Source organism: Phragmites australis, chromosome 2, assembly GCF_958298935.1.
Source record: "Phragmites australis chromosome 2, lpPhrAust1.1, whole genome shotgun sequence".
Lineage (NCBI taxonomy): Eukaryota > Viridiplantae > Streptophyta > Magnoliopsida > Poales > Poaceae > Phragmites > Phragmites australis.
The window spans coordinates 34349037-34368104 of NC_084922.1; the positions used below are offsets into that span (position 1 = coordinate 34349037).

Below are 19068 nucleotides of genomic sequence, written 5' to 3' on the forward strand. Positions count from 1 at the left end.
ACACTAGAATGATGAAAAGCCCCACAAGAAGGATAGCACAAGGTATTAATCCTGCATAAAATACTACATTAATTTCTCTTGATGCTGGATATGTAAACATACATGTAAAGATCATAGTTATTACCTACTACAACCAAAGAGCACCATGTAAGAAATGCTCCAATAATGTAAGCAATTGAACACCCTTAACAAATGAACAACTGCATGTGCAGAAGAGCCTATATCAATTCTTAAGATTCAATAATTTAAAAATATATCAAGAGACTCTTCAGCTCCATTTCTCTAACCTGGTTTGAGGTTGCATGGCCCTCTCGAACATTCTTTGGAGGTATTTCAGATATAAAAATAGGCACCTGTGTTATTGTAACCCAGGGTAGTGTTAGTGCAATAGATATGATGTTGATCAAGGGAAAATAGTGTGTAGCTACACAGCTCGAACCTGCACCAAATCTTGCAGTAAGGAAAAGTAAATCAATAGCAAGAATGTTCAAGAAAGCAATAGATATTGGATTCTATAGTGTCAAATAACTCTTCAGCAGTTGCGGATGTGTTACCATGCTGATGAGAAAGCACCAATAGATTGGATTGGATGTCCTACTTTATAATGACTTTTATGGATTTGGAGCCTTTTATCTGCGTCGAACCTGACCATATCAATAATTTCCCTCTCTGGACTGGAACTGGCACAAGAAACCAATTTTGTTAATGCAAATGGAAGAAAAATAAGGAAATCTGGTTAATACACACGTGACATGTTCCTCCTTCCAGACATCAACATATAATAGGAACAAAAAGTAAACAAGACAGGATAACAAAATCGGCAGCAGAGAAGAAACACCTGATTTGGCCTCAGACTCACAGTTGACGGCACGAATACACAGAGGAGGGAAACAGGAGGACTAATTGTTGATTCTTCCCCTCTTCTTCCCAGAATCACTTCTATTTGCCCTCCTGTGCTCAACTTGATTGTCTGCAATTTCCTCATCATTATATCGACAAAATAGCAATTAGTCAACTGAAGCACAACCTCAACAAGAATCAAACCTTACTAAAGTAAAAGAAGCCTTCTGGTCAAAGACTCCCTGAAACATCAATGGAGAAAGGTGAAGTTGCATGAAAAAATAGGATTTTCTTCCTAGAAGATGTTAAGTAATTTATCCCATTCATTTCGTCATGGCTTTTACTGTTGGAGAAATGGGTCTTACTATTCACTTGCTCTGTTTTTGTTTTTCTGGGTCACCCCCACCCCCCTCTTCCCAGAATCACTTCTCTTAGCCTTCTTAAGGTTGACTTAATTATTCGCAGTTCCGTCATTATCCTCCTGACAAAATAGCAATTAGTCAACTGAAGTACAACCTCAACAAGAAACGAGCCAACAAAACGGCAAGGGGATATTTTTTAGAGAATGGGACACAGAAATTAGTCAAAATTCAAGTGTTTCTTCATGCAAACATATTTAGAAAAAATCCTCTACAACAATTGATTGATCACCTCGTCAAAAACACATATTTCCTGATTGGCATTGGCTAAGAATAGAATGTTAGAATGTGTATCTTTTGGTCTGTACAGGTAAGTCTTTTGCTGACACATGGGAGCATATGTGTAGCAATGAATCTTAAGTAGTCATCTCGTCTTTTACTTTTCGATACGAAAACTTGATGTGATTCTATTGATGTTTAAGTCATGAACTACGAAACAAAAGCCCAAGTCAGGCAAGGACCCAAAGTTGAACAGAGAAGGGGAGGGAAATGCCGGAGCAGCCAAAATTCACCACTCAATCACTCGAGTAGGAGGAACAAATTTGCAAAGGAAAAGCAGCTTACTGGGATACAAATTTTAGTATAATCCCAAATGAAGATGAACAAAAGTATCCCTGAAAGCAAAAGCCAAGACCCCTTCACACGTGCATTCACCCAAGTAAAGATGCCCAACTGGGCCGGGCCTAACGGGCCAGCCCGCGGCACGGGAAAATTGGCCCGGCCCAGGCACGGCCCGGCACGAAAGTAAATGGGCCATGCCGGCACGACACAGTTAGGCGGGCCGTGCCTGGGCCGGAGCCGCGGCACGCCGGGCCGGCACGGCACGACCCATTTAAGTTTTTCTATTTTTTTAAGGTTTTATATAATTTATTTATCCCTAATACATAAAGAGATCCTTAACAGGATGGTAGAGTCATTGCTTCCCATGTATGAGGTCTTGAGTTCGATCCCTGCATTCGGCGGTTTTTTGATGTTTTTCGGGATTTTCACGTGTTAACGGGCCGCCAGGCCAGAAAAATACTAATGGGCCTATCGTGCCACGGGCCGGCAGGGCACGACCCGATCTTAAATAGGCCGTGCCTGGGCTGCAACCACGGCACGGCACGGCCCGTTTAGCTAACGGGCTGTAACAGGCCGTGCCCAAAACGGGCCGTGCCTGACTGGGCCCGTGCCGTGCCGGGCCGGGCCGCCCATTTGGACATCTTTACACCCAAGAGACCGCGACAATGCATATGCGCCCATGTTAAGAGATGTGAAAGCGATGCAATCTCAGCCAAAAGAAGCAGTTACCATCAACGAAAAGAGAATTTCCCCACACCTCCTCGTCGGTGCCGCGCTCGTAGAAGGCATCGGGCGCTGGCCTCCTCTCCCTGAGCACCAGATTCCCCGCCACCACCTTGCGCCCTTTCGTCTCTAGGCCTCATCGTCGGCAATATGAAGGTCCAATCACCGGTCCGTCGCTTCCCCTTCACACACCCCACTTTCAGTCACGATTTGCTCGTGTTGGTCTGGCGGCGTCGGCAAGCCATAGTACCCGTACAGGTCGACCCCCCCTGTGTTGTCGGTGGTTGGGATGTGCGGGAAGGTACAATTGACAATGATGACGGTGTAGACGCGACCGTAACCCTAGTTCAAGAGCATGTAGTACGTGTTGGCCACGCACATCGGCGGCGAGGATGAGGAGGCGTTGTTGGAAGCGTTGGGCTCCCACTCGCAACGGAAGAAGGGTTTACCGTAGACATGGATGGGCTTGGATGCGAGCCCGACGACCGCGAAGATGTACAACTCGCCGTGGTAGGCGCCCATCTGCTAGAACAGCGCAACCGCGCTGCCCACTGCCGCTGCTCGGCCATCGATGCCCTGATCCACCCCACCGTTGTCGGATCTGCTCGTCGTCGTCCCGATCGAGCACCACCTTGACATGATATGTGCCGCTTGTTTCGATCCGGCACCGCCCCGTCTCATGCTGGTCGCAACGGTATGTGATCGAGGGAGAGAGCGAGCGGGGAAGAGGAATGTCGGTCGGAGGAGGGTATCGGTGTGACGACATCATCGGACTATGAAAGCGATGACGGGGTAGCGCCGCGAGGTCGGTTGTGAGCGACTGAGCCAGTGGAGCAATGGCAAGGGACACAAGCGGGTGGGCGAGGGGTGGAGGGCGAGCATGAGGAAGCGGGGAGGAGAGGGGCCGACGTGAGTGGCCCATGTTACGGGGCTGAGGTAGCGTGTGTGCTTGCGTGTAGGGATGACGAGGGGCGCTAGTTGATGAGTTGAGCGGATAGACTGAAAGATGTGACATATTATAATGGGAAGAGCGAGGGTTGTTGGATTGGATTAAAAGAGTTAGATGAGGTGTATGATATCAAACGCATTTAAGTTTTACTAGTTTTCTGCCCGTGCGTTGCAACGGGCGTCAAAAATTTGTTAAATAAAAATCTACAAAATTGTCACGACCGACAGTCAGAATTAGAGCATGTTGTAGACCACATGCTCATACAACTTCAATCTAGTTTTCCAGCCCATACATTTCAATTCCCTTCAATAATAACAGGCAAACAATCAAAACACACCACGCAGAAAGTAAGTAGACCAAACGATAAATGCATGTACAAAAATAGTCTCTGCATGCATGCATGGCTCCTGCCACGCGTGCCTAGACCACATGCTCATGGTATAGCACAGCACCAAATATTCTGAAACATGGTATGGTGTTAATTTCCGAACATGGTATGGTACTTAAGTCATCCTCTTCTCTGACAGTGTTGGGTGCAGAGCCTGTACATGGTGAAATCAAGCAGACTGGTGAATTAGGTTCAGATATTTCAGAATGGTCCATCTTTTCAGTACAACCAATTGTAGAACTTGAGCAAGCATTGTTGTCTTCCTTAGATGCTACAGTGAAAAATTCCCAAAGATTTGCCAATTTTGCTTGTGGAGTGTTAAGCTTCTTATGCTGTAATTTAGGATTTGTAGACATTGTCACATTATTACATGGAAGATCACTGAGAGCAGGAGCATTATCTGGGCCACGGGAAAGTTGCTATGGAGTTTTCTCACTCTCTGGCATGACCTTGGTATGAACTCGTTTTGTCACTGTGACTGGGAGGCTTAGAGTCCCTACTCCAGCTTGCCTCCGAGGGCTAGGGCGTCTAAGTAATAGTAGGTGGTGTCTTGCCCTTAGTTTTTTTGAATCTACAGTACCATTTTCCATGTGTATTTGGCAGGTTCAGGAGTTAAAACACACAGATAAATTTTAACAATAGAAAAAATGCACTCTACTGTGACACTAAACTTACTATTTGATATTATCATTGCCAACACTTCAACTGGTATTTTGACTTACACCAGCTAGTTCTAAGATCACAATATGATGTATTAATGTATATCATTTTGCATGTAATAATTAGACAGGAACATGTAGGGAATCCTCTAGTTTTGTTTGCAACCTTTTTTTATGTAATGTACCATGGAAGGGGAAATTTCCAACTCATATCAACCAAGGAAATCTACTTCTGGGTAATCATTGTAGCAAGAAATAAAATCTGATGAGAACTCACAAAAGCCTTGAAGGCGGGTCGATGAGCTGTCATCTCATACATGCAACATCCTATGCAGATGCATACATGTTAAATTAGAAAATTGGAATTAATAAGCAGTCATGTGAACATCTTATATTACAAAGAGAACTGAGTCAGACAATATGAAATACCAAGAGACCATATGTCTAACTTGGGAATATCTGTTAGTAGCTCTGGGCACATGTAATTTGGTGTTTCGATGACCTAAAGAAAGCATGGTGCCGCAAGTTAGAGTATGAGCATTGAACAAGAATTATGACTTCATATGTTTTCATGAGATGAACCTGTATGTCTACACGGTTCATGGTAAATATGGGAAGAAATATAAAGGGATTTCTTTTTCTCTTTTGCCACTGGATCTGAAATTTAATTCCTTTTGTCACTTAGAATTTCCTTTTTACCCCTAGGGTCTCTCACTGAAATTTTGTGCTCAAAGCCCCAAAGCCCATCCAGTGGCAAAAAGGAAATGAGGTTCCAGTCGAGTGGTAAAAAGGAAAATAATCCAAATATAAGTGGTACGAGGGATATAGTCATGAATCATGAGTCATGATAAGCTGCATGCTGCCATGGTTAGTGTCTTTGCTTATGCACGGTATGAGTGATTCATAACTTAGTAAATTTTTTTCTCCTCAAAACAGGAAAATTTAAGATGAAGCACAATGTTTTGGCAGAAACAAATAGGAAAGTAAGGAAACAGGAAGGACGGTCATACCGATGAAATTAGATCACCTTCCTTTAAAGTCATGGCTAGGCCAAAATCTCCTGCATGCAAAACAGATAATATTTATAACTTGATAAAACAAAACATTACAAGATACAAATGTAACATGTCAGCTACAAACTTGCATTATTGTATTTGTTATAAGAAACTAACCAAGGCGTATGTCCTGGTCTTTGGTGAGAAATATGTTGGAGCACTGCAATTATGAGGAAGAAGCATTACCATCTACTGCTGTAAAAATTGACAATGATAAATTGATGATGCTTTACCCATTTCCACTTACTTTCAAGTCATGATGCAAGACATAGTTTGAGTGCAAGTAGTCAACAGCTAATACCAACTGACCAAATCATTTCAGAAATATCTGAAGATTATTCAGTGTTATGATCATAGTGTTAGATGTTTTTCTTCCTTCAATCAGACCAACAGAAAAGACAAGTCATCCCTGTTGTACAAGAGGAAAGTGAGCCATAATACAATCTATATATGGCAACGAAAAGACTAACCTCCAAAACGCTAAATCACACTCACATATCTCCACCTTCACAATATCTTGTGACGATGCAGACATAGCAACCCTGCATAACTCACCTTGTCAACTAAACAAGCTCAAATAGAAGAAACATAGTAAGAACAAGTTCCTAAATTTACAAACCTTCTCAACCCAAGCCTCCTTGAATTCAACAATGTAAGGGTGCTGCCGCCGAGCAATCAGAGTCATCTATAATTTGCATTTTCTCCTATCAAATCCTCAAAGCACACCTAGTGAATCAAGAACAAAACCTAAGAATTTCACATTAATGGGCAGACTTGCGGTAACGCTCCGTCTGCCTTGCAAGCCGGATTTACTTCACCACATACCTACAATTAAGACAAGCATACAGTCACCTAATTGAAGGGAGAAATCCAACTGATGGATGGGTGCTATATCATACTTCTTCTTCTCAATCTTGTGATTAACAAGGATGACAGCACCAAATGCGCCACGACCAATCTGCTCCATGATCTCATACTGATCCATCCACGACTCCATGAGCCCCAATCCGTAACAGAACTATCACAGGTTTACAACAGCAACTCACGACAGGTATATGTCAATCTCAAAGAACCCGAACGAATCACATTTATCCAGCCCACCTGCAGCTCAAACACCTTCACATCCTAAGCGAGCTCTGCAAACAAAGAACCCAAACACCTAATAAGCCAAACAGGCGAGTAGCTTTGATGAAGGCGCACTGCGTCACGTGCAACCCAATCAAATTCACGACATGTGCTTTCACTTAGAAAGGAGAGATGATGTTGCGTTTGCACAGGAAAGTTGTCGAACCACGGGAATCGATGAACTACTCGACGAGAATCTATTGCCCAGTTATCCAAAACAGTAGGATGACAAACTGCAAATGGTTAGACCTGGAGCGCAGCGAATCTGGTCGCTTATTCGTGGTGGGCATTTTATCAAACACCTTGCAAGCAACCATTTCTCAGGCCAGAGCAATACAAGTACAGGAGGCGGCAACAGCAATGGTTAAGACGAACCTTGGGGGAGGCAACATTGGTGGAAATGGCGGACCCAGCTCCAAATTTAAGGTAATGCGGACAATAGAAGCACCTCGACCCACTGAGCCACACCAGTGACAGTGAGCTGCACTGTGCTCAACAACAGCACCAGTGCTCGCTACTCCGAGTCTGTGCCAACACCCATAACAACCATTACTTTTGGTAACTGGTAAGAACCTAACAAGCATTTCAACAATGAAGGGGGACATTGTACTCACTGTTTGGGCATGAACGACCCCTTCTTGGTGATTTCATCGAGTGCCTGGCGTGCATCAATTAGAGGCGTACCTTATTGGAGATGGGGAGGTTCTTCTGTTCGTTGTGGAGGATGGCGTCCATGGAATCACGATTGTTCTCCATTGAGGTGCCTCTGATTGGCAATGGTGGCGCGTGTGAATGCCATGCGAGTTGTGGAGGGCGGCGCGGCTCTTGCAGTACACGACAGCGTGGGGATGCCATGCGAATTCTGGAGGGCAGCGCGACGCTCGCAGAACACGGCAGCGTGGGGACGAGCTCACCGTCTACCCCAGTCCCACCACCCGGACCCCGTCCTCCTCTACAACGCCGCGCCACAGCCAGCCCCCGACGCTGCCGACACGCTCCCCACGTCGGTGTTCTCCACCGTTGCATCCTCCTCGCTCCTGCCTCCGTTGCTGTTATCCCAGCAGCCGCAACGGCGATTGCAACCGACGGCGTCATCGGATTCGGGGATGGCGGCGGCGCAACAGCGCGGATTGGCGGCAGCAGCCAAACCCTAGGAATGGGTTCCCTTCGGTGGAGCACAGCGCACGAACGGCAAGGACGGCTGCCGACGGCGTTGGAACTCCGAAGGTGGGGTCCTGGACATCGTCGATGGTGACTCGTCGGTGGGGAGGCGACCGACGGCGAGGGCGACGCGGCAGGCGAGGGCGGCGGCGCGCAGGATGAGGAAGGGGTGGGGAGCGATGAGGATGAGGATGCGGAGCGTGAGCGCGGGCGCAGGCGTGGGCGCAGCAGAGGAATCGCGAGGAAGGTGAAGAAATCGCGATGGGAGCGAAAGAATATTTGGTGGCGAACGGAACACGCCTTGCGTGTTTTTTAAGTAGGAGAGATAGTTTAGACTCCGCCGCGAGATCGAATCGGAGGCAAGAAGGAGCGCGGCAGTGCCGAGCAGGACTCCACGGGAGAGGACGCGGACGGAATCGGGCAGAATGAGCCCGCGTAGCTGACGTGTGGGACCGAAACGTAGCAGATTATCTGGGCCCAGCCTGTCTGTGGGTTCGAGGGCGGTATCTTCCTCTTGGTGCCGTTATAATGACGCGCTCTTTAGTAAAGTTCTTTTTTCTCTCTCTCTATATCCCTGAATCCCTATCTCTTCGGCGACGTCGGCGAGAGCTAGGGTTTCGTGTGCCACCAGCCCACCACCCTCCCGACATGGCCGAGACCCCCCAGTACCAGATCCTGGTGCGGCTCCTCGACGGCCGCACTCGCTGCCTCCGATTCCCCACGCCGACCGTCTCGGGCGCCGCGCTCTTCGACGCCGTCGCGTCCCTCTCCCGCGTGCCCGCGGCCTCCCTCCGCCTCGTCACCGGCCGCGTCGCCGTCTCGCCCTCCTCCGTCCTTGCGGCCTCCGGCCCCGACGGCCAGTTCCCCTCCGCTTCCGCGCTCCTCCGCCTCCGCGGAGGCAAGGGCGGATTCGGCTCCCTCCTCCGCGGGGCCGCATCCAAGGCCGGACAGAAGAAGACTAGCAACTTCGACGCCTGCCGCGACATCAACGGCCGCCGTCTCCGCCACGTCAACGCCGAGCGCCGCCTAGAGGAGTGGAAGGCCGAGGCCGCGGATCGCCAGCTCGAGAAGCTAGCCGATGACTTCATCAAGAAGAAGGCCAAAGAGGCGGGCCGGCGCGGTGGCGGAGCCTCGGCCGCCGACGTGGACAAGTACCTCGAGAAGTACCGCAAGGACGCGGAGATCTGCGTCAATGCGGTGGAGGAGTCCGTGCGCGCGTCGCTGGGGAAGAGGAAGGCTGCCGCGCCTAAGCCACCGGCTGGGGCAGACGCCAAGAAGCTTAAGATTTGGTGGGTACCCTTCGATCTTTTACCCTGTTGGCTCAATTGTAGTTCATTGAAATAAATTAGTACTTACGAACCTTTTTAAGCCAGAAAAGTTTGTACTTGTTTCATTTGGGAAATATGTTTGTTGTCTAGATGCCAAGCTTGTTCCATTCTGTTGCGTCCAGGTGTTAATGGTGAAGATATATGTTTCCCTGGCTGGTGTCCCGTGTAATAGTCGTTTTAAGTGGCTAACATGATATGTAAGAGATGTCGCCTGTTTGATTTTCTCAAATCTAAACACATCAACTTTACTAATTGCTCTGATAACAAATTTAATTAATTTATGGGATGATTGGGGATTAAGAAAGGTTTCTGGTCAGCAAGTACTCATTTTGTTTTGAGGTAGCTAATTTGTGTTGTTAAATTTGAGAATGGCTGAGTGTTTGTTATTCTAGTTTGTGTTGTGATATGTGAAGTGCCTGGTTAATTCATTTGTGCAGGTTGGGCAAGAAGAAGGTAGAAGATGATGATAGCGATAGCGATAGTGATGTGGATGATGAGGATAGGGATGCTGATGAGAGTGCAGATACAAAATCCGTAGTTCTTGATGATGGGAATTGCTCAAATGGATCCAGCAATAGTGAGGAGGAGAAGCTTGATCTGGGTTCAGTTTCTGGGTCACATTCAGAAGGAGAGTCCTCAGGCAAGAAGTCCCGGCACAGTGATTCAGAGGAGAATGGAAATTGTGTTCAGGAAACCATGGAACTGACGATGAGATCAGGAGCTGAACGTGGTGAGTTTGAATCAGACAGTAGTGTGGAGCCTGGAGGAATGGTGGAACAGCTCAATTCTGTGAATGATAATGTTGCTGTTGCTTCAGAAGAAGCGAAAGCAGATGTGGATAGCATTGCTTCAGCCACTTCAAATCAAAACGAACCGGAGGTGCCTCAAGTAGAAGAATCTGTTGATGGAAACAGATCTTCTCATGCAGAGCCACTAGATCTGACAAAGTACAGTTCAGCTGCAGAATTGGAGGTATGTTGTGTATTTGTTTTCACTTTATGTACTGTGCACTAAACTTGTATCTTCTTGAGTAACAATTTTGTTATAAATAAAAAGATACACTTGCTTTTGAGGATAGTACTTTTGGGAAGGAGTTCAGGAACTTGATAGCAGTTCAGTAACTATACCCCATTGATGGTACTATTGCATAATGATTACACAATTGCATTATAAAATATCAAATATACTTCCAGGTACCAGGTCAATCTAAATGGCACTCTTGAGCTTGAATAGTTAGCTTTCCAATACATGTGTCAAGTTATATTACTCTGACAAACACTGGGCCTGTTAATTCTGTTCCATACTGATTTGAATTGGAAATTAATGCATAATTAGCTTATGTAGAGATCCATAACATACAAAATATAATGTGCAGCAATGAGAATGACCTTTTGAACTCTAAACAGACGCCATCACCTCACTGTCAGTCTCCATGCTTCATTCTAATTTCCTTATCTGCTTTTGCAAAATCCATTTAGCTTAAAATGCTGTGGTCCTCATTTGCCCATATCCTGATTACTTGGCTGTATGAGCACAGTTTACTGGATTCCAATTTTTTCTGTACCGTACAAACACTACCTATATGATGCATCATACTGAGAGACAGAAGGGTTTGGATTTTGCGAGATTCCCCAATATGCCACCAAATAACTTCAAATGTTTTTTGTGTGCCATTGATTGTCTCACTGGTACCTTTATTGTTGTTGTTGTTGTTGTTGTTGTTGTATTGATGTCTCACTGACGTGTGCTCAGGTCCCACATGTCATGTTTAGTCTCACAATGAGTGGCATATTGTGGATTATACAGTTATTCAATAGCATGTTGTGAATTTATCCTTGGATTTTTTTTCGATTATATTCAGTACCGTTTTTGTTCAATTCTAGTTTCAACAATCGCTATCTTGCTTCCTGAAAGTCCCTGTCTCAATGATGCTGTGCTCGTATTGCTAACCTCATCAACTTTTTTGCTGCCTTTGTAGGCGCTTGGCCTGGAGAAGCTCAAGATGGAGCTGCAAGCTCGCCAACTAAAATGCGGTGGAACCTTACAGGAGCGAGCTGCCAGACTTTTCCTTCTGAAGACAACCCCACTTGATAAGATACCCAAGAAGCTGCTCGCAAAGCCCATTGCTGTGGGGAAGTGAGAAGCAGTAGTAACAAATAATAAGTACTATGGCTAAGGAAGCAAAATGTAATGTTTTTCTTTTGCGATACATGAAATTTGTTGTAATGTGATCGTAAGCCTTTGGCTTGGCACCGGAAACTAATGAGATCTGTATGTATATGTTTACTACCACTCGACCTTTGTTACTACTTACGTTAGGTACTAACACTGCAAGCGCCAACTTTGAACTTTGGATTTAGGTTTATTGTAATTAGAGATGCTGTTAAACTTGCTATGCACAATAAACACGGCTAGTTCATTGACATGAGCTGCTACTTGCAAACGATGCAATAGATTTTAGCAAACCATCTGCTGGCATGGTACAGCGTTTCCTCTTGTAGAATTGAAAAGCGCTTCGGAATTGCAAATGCAGACCGTCATTTATGGTCCGAGGTGGACTAGCAAATGCAAGACAAGTACACGTATAGTTTGGTAAGTTGCGATCTGGCAGCAAGTTCGATTGCGTTCTTCCTGCAGTGAATCATTGGCATTTCTCCTCTGTCATTCAGATTGTTTAATTGTCTTCTTTGTATCTGTGTCTGTGTCCACAACCCCATCCAGACCGTCATTTATGTCTCTGTGTGTTCACGAGTTTTGGACGCCCGGCCGGCACGCACGACTTGGCTTTGCCAGCGCCTTCGTACGCCTCAAACGTTGGTCACACTGGGTGGCAGATGCAACCTGATAACGTAGCCTGCCTTTGTTATCGACTGATGGCTACGAGACACTGAAATTATTTCGACCAATTCAGTCAATCTACAGTCCCTCGAGTACGAGTTTGAGTTAGGAGTACACATTGTGGTGTGGACGTCAACAATCTCCCGAACTCGCTTTTGCTTTCTCTCTTACCTTTGCCTGAAACTGTCCTGGATAAGCGTCAACTTGCCCTCTTAAATCTGATGAAGGTAACTTTGAACCGATCCATGATTGTGACGGCCTTTATGCGGAGTGGCTTCAACGAGGTGCCACCAACTGTCCAGTTTCGTTGCGCCTGCCGTTCACAGCGGTAGATTCGATTCTACCGTTCCAAAAGTTTAAAATCCAAATAGGTGTGTTCTAAAAACAGGCCTACTGGACCATACATGCAAGCTGGATCTTATAAAGAAAAAGCCATGTACCAAATAGCGTGCTACTACGACTTGCTGCTTTTTAGAACCTCGATCCAAATCGACTTGTGGTAAACGGCGCCTGCGTCACCGGCTCCGTTACCACTTGCAAATTGACTGTGCAACAGAGATGTACCCGGTCCCGGTGACCACTCGTGACCTGAGCGAGCGAGATTGACTGCATCTCAAGTCATGTGCGTGCCACTTGGCCGTCGCGTTGCCTCTCTGCTCGAGGTGAGCATGAAAAGCTAACGCCTGAGACCAACAGGCCAACACCGTGGCTGCCTGGCAGGTTCGGCTCTCTGTTCGGGATGAAGCTAGCAACTGAAGAAGCTGAGCTCCAGTTCATTTCCTTCATGCAGTTCTTGGATGCAGCATTATCGGTTTGGATAGAAGGAACTGGAGTCCTTGTGCATGCTCTCCGTTCTAGAAAATGAAGCTCTTATCCAATCATTTTGGTAACGGATCAGGTGTACATCGATCTGAATCGTGAAGAAAGTATATATGCTGATCGAACCAGTAGCCACCTCTTTCCACTACATGTATGGCAGCAGCGCGTGACCGGGTGACCAACCAACCAACCAATATACCTTAACACAAACTGTTGCGAACATGTATGATCAAAGCCGTCCGTTGGGATAGGATGCCTACCAACGGAAGGGATGCCCATTGGGATGTATATAAACGCATCAAGTTCATGAATGAAATCACTGAATTCACTCTAAATTCTCTCTCCACTCTCTACTATTCGATTGTTCTTAACACAAACCACAGCCTTGGACTCTAGCTTACAAGTTAATTACTTCTAAGCAATCTTCGTCACTCAAACTAGTGGTGTCACACCAATGGTGTGCACTGAAACTAGTTCTCCTGTATCGACGCGAGCCCGGGCCTCCACGCGTCCCGGCACGAAGCCGGGCTCGCCCCGCCGCCGCCGTCCCCGGCCCTGAGCTCGCCCTTCAGCTCGGCCATCCTGGCCTCGCGCTCCCTCGCGCCCTGCGCGTTCAGCCTCGCCACCAGCGCCTCCGCGTCCTTCCTCTTCATCACGATCTTCACCCTCACCACCGCGCCGTCGTCGCCGCCACCCGCCCGCGAAACCCCTCCACGACGACGTCCCGCCAGCGTGCCCTCCTCGTCGCCGTCCCGCTGCTTGCGCGCCGCGACGGCCACACGCCTCGGCGCGGCAGGAGCCGCCGCCTCGGCCACGACGTTCTTGACGCGCCTCTCCCCGGCCGCGGCGGCCGTGGCGCCGGCCTCGCGGCACTGGCACATGCGCGGCGCGGTGTTTCCCATGTTTGTGCGTGGAGAGTGCAACTGGCCCGTGGCTACTAGGGAGTGGCACAAGGCAAGGCCGCAAGGGTGGTGGCGTCCGGGTGGTGGCTCGGCCGGTTATATGGTGCGCGCCCCGTGCTTTGTAGCGTGACGAAGGGGGAAGACTTGTTCAAACGACCAGGTTTCCCGTGGTCGACCAACTGAAGTAAGAGATAATTCTCGATGTCACCGAATGCTAACGAAGCTCTTAATTTACTACTAAAAATTATAGTTTATTTTATACTATAAATATTATTCTTTATTCTTTAAATGATATTACCGTTATAACGGAGATGACGATAGCGACACATAAGGATGAATGTATTACTATCGTCACCTCCGACGGTTATGGCATATAGAAAAAGTAAAAAAAAGTGATAGCATAAAAATAATGATGATTTTTTCAATAGTAAATTGAGAATTTTATTAACATTCAGCCGCACGTATGAAACCATCAAGTGAAGTAAACCGAGGTCCGAGGGCGTATGCGCGTGACCGGGAACCGTGCGATTCGTGGCTTTTTGCTCGGTTTCTTCGTCTTCTAGGGTGGACTTGGGGCGTCGGTCAGTGAGGGCTGGAGTCCGTCAAGGACGGGACGGAACTCCCGCGTCTCGCATCGATCTCATTTGAGTTTTTCGACGACGGGGCGATGGTGATCCGGCTGTTGGATCGGTGCTCGGAGTGGAACCGACGCGTTGGTCAGCATTCCGGCCGGGTGGCCTTTTGTTGTGTGATGCGGTCCTTTTCTGGGAGGGGTTTTGAGTTTCCTAGAAGCTGATGCGCGGAGCGTATCGGAAAATCTGAAGGCGACTGATCGCTTGTGCGGGGCTCGCCTTGGATTAGTCGTCTGCTCGTGTGACTCAACTCTGAAGGGACCTGAGCTTGCATGATTAAATATCGTCGTGAGCCGCAGGTAATCAACTGTGTGTTAGTCCTCTTTTGTTGGAGAGAGTTCAATGTTTCTATTCCGTCCTGTCATTTTTGTATTTTTCATTCACGCTATCGCTCCTGGAAGTTTCAAAGTTACAGCACTGGTGCGTAACGATCCGAGCACCTAAAACCTACAGTTGTGTTTGTATGGGGGCAACGACTCTTATATTTGTATTTCAGGCAGAACAGACGTGTTAATTCGACTCGGCCTCGTATAGACATGATCATTATCGTAAATAACTATAGAGAGACAAAGAAGCAGAGAGTAGAATAAACTCTGATATTTATTTAATAAATTGTTTATATATATATATATATATAGTAAATGAGTGTTATTGAAGAGGTATGTCTCTTTTCAATGGACACAATGGAAAAGTTTGAAGTCTTTTGATTAAAGGACATGTCCTTTCGGTAAAGACATATATTTACTAATTGATTACTAACGATAATCAAATTCTAACATTCTCTTGATCAATTATCCGTAATGTAAACTTCTTGTTAAAAAAAACTCCTCTAAAACACTATAGGAAAATATGAGGAGAAAATAGTATGTTGATATGCCATTAAAACTCTTTTAAAATCAAATTAAAAAATGTAAGGAGAAAATGATATAGTATATATTGGTTATTGTTTTATTGAAGTTCGTATGAGAAATCTAAATAGGAAAAACTCATTGGTAAGCTTAGAATAATAACTATGATCTATATATCATATTAAAACCTCCGATTTTTTTTAAAAAAATAGGAGAAACAATGATGATATGTTGTTGAAACTCCTTTAAAATCTAGTGAAAAGAAGAAGAAAATGATACAACATATATTAATTATTGTCTATTTGTAAACTCGTATCAGAAAAACCTTTAAAAGTAAAAACCCATATGCGAGTTTAGAGAACAATATATATATATATATATATATATATATATATATATATATATATATATATATATATATATATATTGATACCTCCTTTAAAAATTCCTGAGGGAAAATAGGAGATATGACATATATCTTTTGTAGATATTGCCTCATTAAAACTTTTTATGAGAAATATTGTGAGTAAAACTCATATAGGAAAAAAGTACAATACGATGTATGAACAGGTTGAAATTCAGGAGGAGACTTCCCTGAACCTTGTAAATCTTGGAGTCACCGCGTACCAATTCCATAAATATGGAATGTGGAAGTTGGTAATGACTTAGTGAATAAATCAGCGAGATTATCATATAATTTAGTTTGCAAGGTTTCTATCTCCCTATTATGAGGATAGAACATTTTAGGTGCAATATTTGGTTATATTACTTTTTATATAACCTATTTGTATTTGAGTAATGCATACCGAATTATCATCATAGATAATGGTTGATGATTTAATGAACCAATATCACATAATAGGTGTATGTGATTTATCATTCCGCGAAGCCATATACATGTATGCGATGTTTCAAAATGATAGGTGGAAGTAGCCTCTGGATTCTGTTTTGATAACTCCAATGAGAAGGCTATATCACCATAAAATCAGTCTGTAGTCTGGTGTTATAAGGATAAATTATATTGCCAGTGTCTAGATATCCCACTATGGTCATATCTTGATTTTTCTGATAGAAAAACTTAGATATTTGGTGTCATAAAGATATCTATAGATATTCTCTTTAACTCTCATTTAATGGTGTTATTAGAGCTACGCTATTTAAGCTAGCAAGTTATCTGCAAATGTAATATCATACATGTTGCAGTTTGCAAAATATATGAGCGCTTTAATAGCACTAAGATATAGAACTTTAGCTTCAATATCTTTTTATTGTTAAACCAATGTATGAATGGATCTTGATTTATATGTAGGGATTGAATTACCGTAAGTGTTTTGATTGATATGATTGTCATATATCATTTAGATATTGGTGGATTGATAGATAAATATTTCTGAAAGAATATGCTTAAGTTGCAGACTTAAGCGAAATTTGGTTTTAACCAAATCATTCATCTCAAATTCCATCTTAAGATGATCACATATTTTGTTGTGTGTAGTTTGGAGATGATATAAAATCTAATTGAAATTTTATTATGAATACACATATGCAATCATTGGAGTAACCATTCTGTGAAAGAAACTCATTTAATCAGTTATACTATAATCAACTTAACATAATTTCTACACATACCATAGGGTATGTAACATCGTAATTGATGTTGGGTCTATACGTGAACTCTTGTGCTACTAGCCTCGCTATTTCACCATCTTGTAGAATAAAAATTCATTCTTCTTCCGTAGGGAAGACATTGGAGGTGTAGTTATTATACACCTCAATGCTTTCTTCTATTTAATCCAATCCGAATGCTTGATGCACCCTGCATGGCCATGGACTTTGGCCTGGATCCAATTGAAGATCTTCTGTAATTTTTTAGGAGAAATATTCATTGATAACTATAATCTTTGGTATCGATTGATTCTATAGAATCAATATAGTTTGTAAAAATATTATCCCATTTAACTTTGTGTATTTTCCAAAATAATGGAGTTATGGTGTTCCCACGACCCAGCGTTTGAAATTGTGTACATATTTGTGCTAGGTATTTGGATGCTGAATATCCATATGTATTTGGACAGTGAATATCCATAGGGTGTCTATCAACTTGATGTTGATTTACATTTACTGTCTTAGTTGAGGAATTCCTCCGTTTCCACGGTACATTGCAAAAAGCTTTGTCCTTTGTGATTGTACTTCTCCCCCTCTTATTTTAATTTGGAAATTGAGTGGTTTTGTTTGGTACCTTCACTCTTTCCATCCTAGTAGAAATATAGGATTTTGTGATATCTTTATTGTCAGTAAATACATCTTGACAGATTATTTGTAATATGTTGCAAATACAAGATGTTCTGAATAAGGATTCAGGTATCAAATACGTGGATATGAGGATTGAATATGAACATGTATGATGGTCTCTTCTGATTCCTGACATTCTTTATGGTATTAATCTCCCTCTAATACCGGGAATTGTCCTCAAAATATTATGAGCATACGAGCAATGGATATGGCCCATATGAGGGACTCAAGGTATTATATGATTGATGGATAATTATACCTCATATGGATCCCTAATTCTCTTTGATGTATGTTGAACGGTGGTGTTATCGGTACATGCAGAATGTAACCGATTCGCAGATGAAAAATACTTGGCTGAGACTAAATTTTCACATATTAACTGCAACGGAGGGAGCCATATGATTGTAGTTGAATGAATTTGGTTTAATGATGCGGTGTGTAAAGCTGTATGTCACTAACAAAATATTGATAAATTGCAATTCTATAGTTGGTCATGCAAATGAATTAATTCTCTTGATGAGATATTCAGCTAGACCATTATGAATGTACACATATGGTACTTAATACAGTAATAGCTAAAGTCAAACAATAATTGAATGCATGTTAAGGAAAGATATTATCCATATGAATGGATTTGATCCTCCGTTTAGGATAATTTGATCTAATTTTAATTATGTGAGCAATGAGGTTGGCATAATTATGGTGCCTTATGTATAAGGACACATGCGAGACTATTTTGTAGATGCATCAATCAGTATTATAGAGTACCTAGGTGATTCATAATATTATTGAATAGATCCACATATATGTTTTTGAATGTGTTCAAGAAATTAGATGAGGTATTTTGAATTTTAAGGTAAGAGAGCCTTAAAACTAAATTCTCTGTGATAGATGTGGTGCACATAAATCTAAAGATTTTGGGAATATTATGACCAATAGAATTGTTAATAATTTTTCTCATCATTTCTAAGGAAGAATGATCAAGGCAATCATGTCAAATCTTGATTTGATCAAGATAGAGAAATTATTTTGTACATAATATGTGGTACAAGATTTTATGTATGTATAGTATAATCCAGATGGTATTTTGAGAAGATTGCCATATCCGTTATTTTGATTAAGAGAAGAAATTACTCTTTGTTGTCATCATGGATTTTGATATAGAAATCATTCTGATGGATATCTCTATAACTTAGTAAGGTACAGATTGAATCGGGATACAATAAAGCATCGACGGTTATGACTTATGTACCCATAAGGAGAGTAATTATAGTACGACCAGAGCCAACAATTACTATATTGTGTCCAGCGATTATCAAAATATTTTCTTATCTCTTACTAAGAGTTTGAAAATATTTGGTTTCCTAATTAAAGAATTTATGGTGCATATGTCCACTAGGCACATTTTCTTCATCGAATTGTGTCCGAGGGTGAACTCCTCAAGTGAGGATCCGGAGGGACCCCTTTGAGATTCGGCTGGGGGGATGATTCTGAACCCGCTTCGTAGGTGAAATAAATAGGAGTAAATA

General features: G+C 43.6%; 2 protein-coding genes, 1 long non-coding RNA gene and 1 pseudogene across 3 annotated transcripts; 1 reads left to right on the forward strand and 3 right to left on the reverse strand.

Annotated features, from left to right (window-relative positions):
- Window positions 1-3680: 3680 nt before the first annotated feature.
- LOC133908485 (serine/threonine-protein kinase Nek4-like) lies at window positions 3681-6219 on the reverse strand (annotated as a pseudogene).
- A 206-nt stretch (window positions 6220-6425) lies between these two features.
- Window positions 6426-8154, reverse strand: LOC133908486 (uncharacterized). The gene is made up of 3 exons (XR_009908214.1): window positions 7334-8154; window positions 7095-7244; window positions 6426-6730 (listed from the first exon to the last, which is right to left on the reverse strand). It is a non-coding gene; the product is annotated as an uncharacterized LOC133908486 (long non-coding RNA).
- A 269-nt stretch (window positions 8155-8423) lies between these two features.
- LOC133908487 (uncharacterized) lies at window positions 8424-11500 on the forward strand. The gene is made up of 3 exons (XM_062350532.1): window positions 8424-9169; window positions 9646-10180; window positions 11187-11500. The coding sequence occupies exons 1-3, from the start codon at window positions 8529-8531 to the stop codon at window positions 11346-11348; spliced, it is 1338 nt and encodes a 445-aa protein (XP_062206516.1). The 5' UTR covers window positions 8424-8528; the 3' UTR covers window positions 11349-11500.
- Window positions 11501-13168: 1668 nt separating this feature from the next.
- Window positions 13169-13848, reverse strand: LOC133908488 (uncharacterized). The gene has a single exon (XM_062350533.1). It carries the CDS (start codon window positions 13765-13767, stop codon window positions 13336-13338), a length of 432 nt encoding a protein of 143 aa, XP_062206517.1. The 5' UTR covers window positions 13768-13848; the 3' UTR covers window positions 13169-13335.
- Between the last annotated feature and the right edge of the window lie 5220 nt (window positions 13849-19068).

What these genes read in the sequence shown, in the direction of transcription:
- LOC133908487 (XM_062350532.1), top strand. Translation starts at nt 8,529, where the DNA reads ATGGCCGAGACCCCCCAGTACCAGATCCTGGTGCGGCTCCTCGACGGC. An exon ending in GCCAAGAAGCTTAAGATTTG is followed by an intron (nt 9,170 to 9,645) that starts GTGGGTACCCTT and finishes TCATTTGTGCAG; the next exon opens with GTTGGGCAAGAAGAAGGTAG. An exon ending in GTTCAGCTGCAGAATTGGAG is followed by an intron (nt 10,181 to 11,186) that starts GTATGTTGTGTA and finishes CTGCCTTTGTAG; the next exon opens with GCGCTTGGCCTGGAGAAGCT.
- LOC133908488 (XM_062350533.1), bottom strand. Translation starts at nt 13,767, where the DNA reads ATGGGAAACACCGCGCCGCGCATGTGCCAGTGCCGCGAGGCCGGCGCC.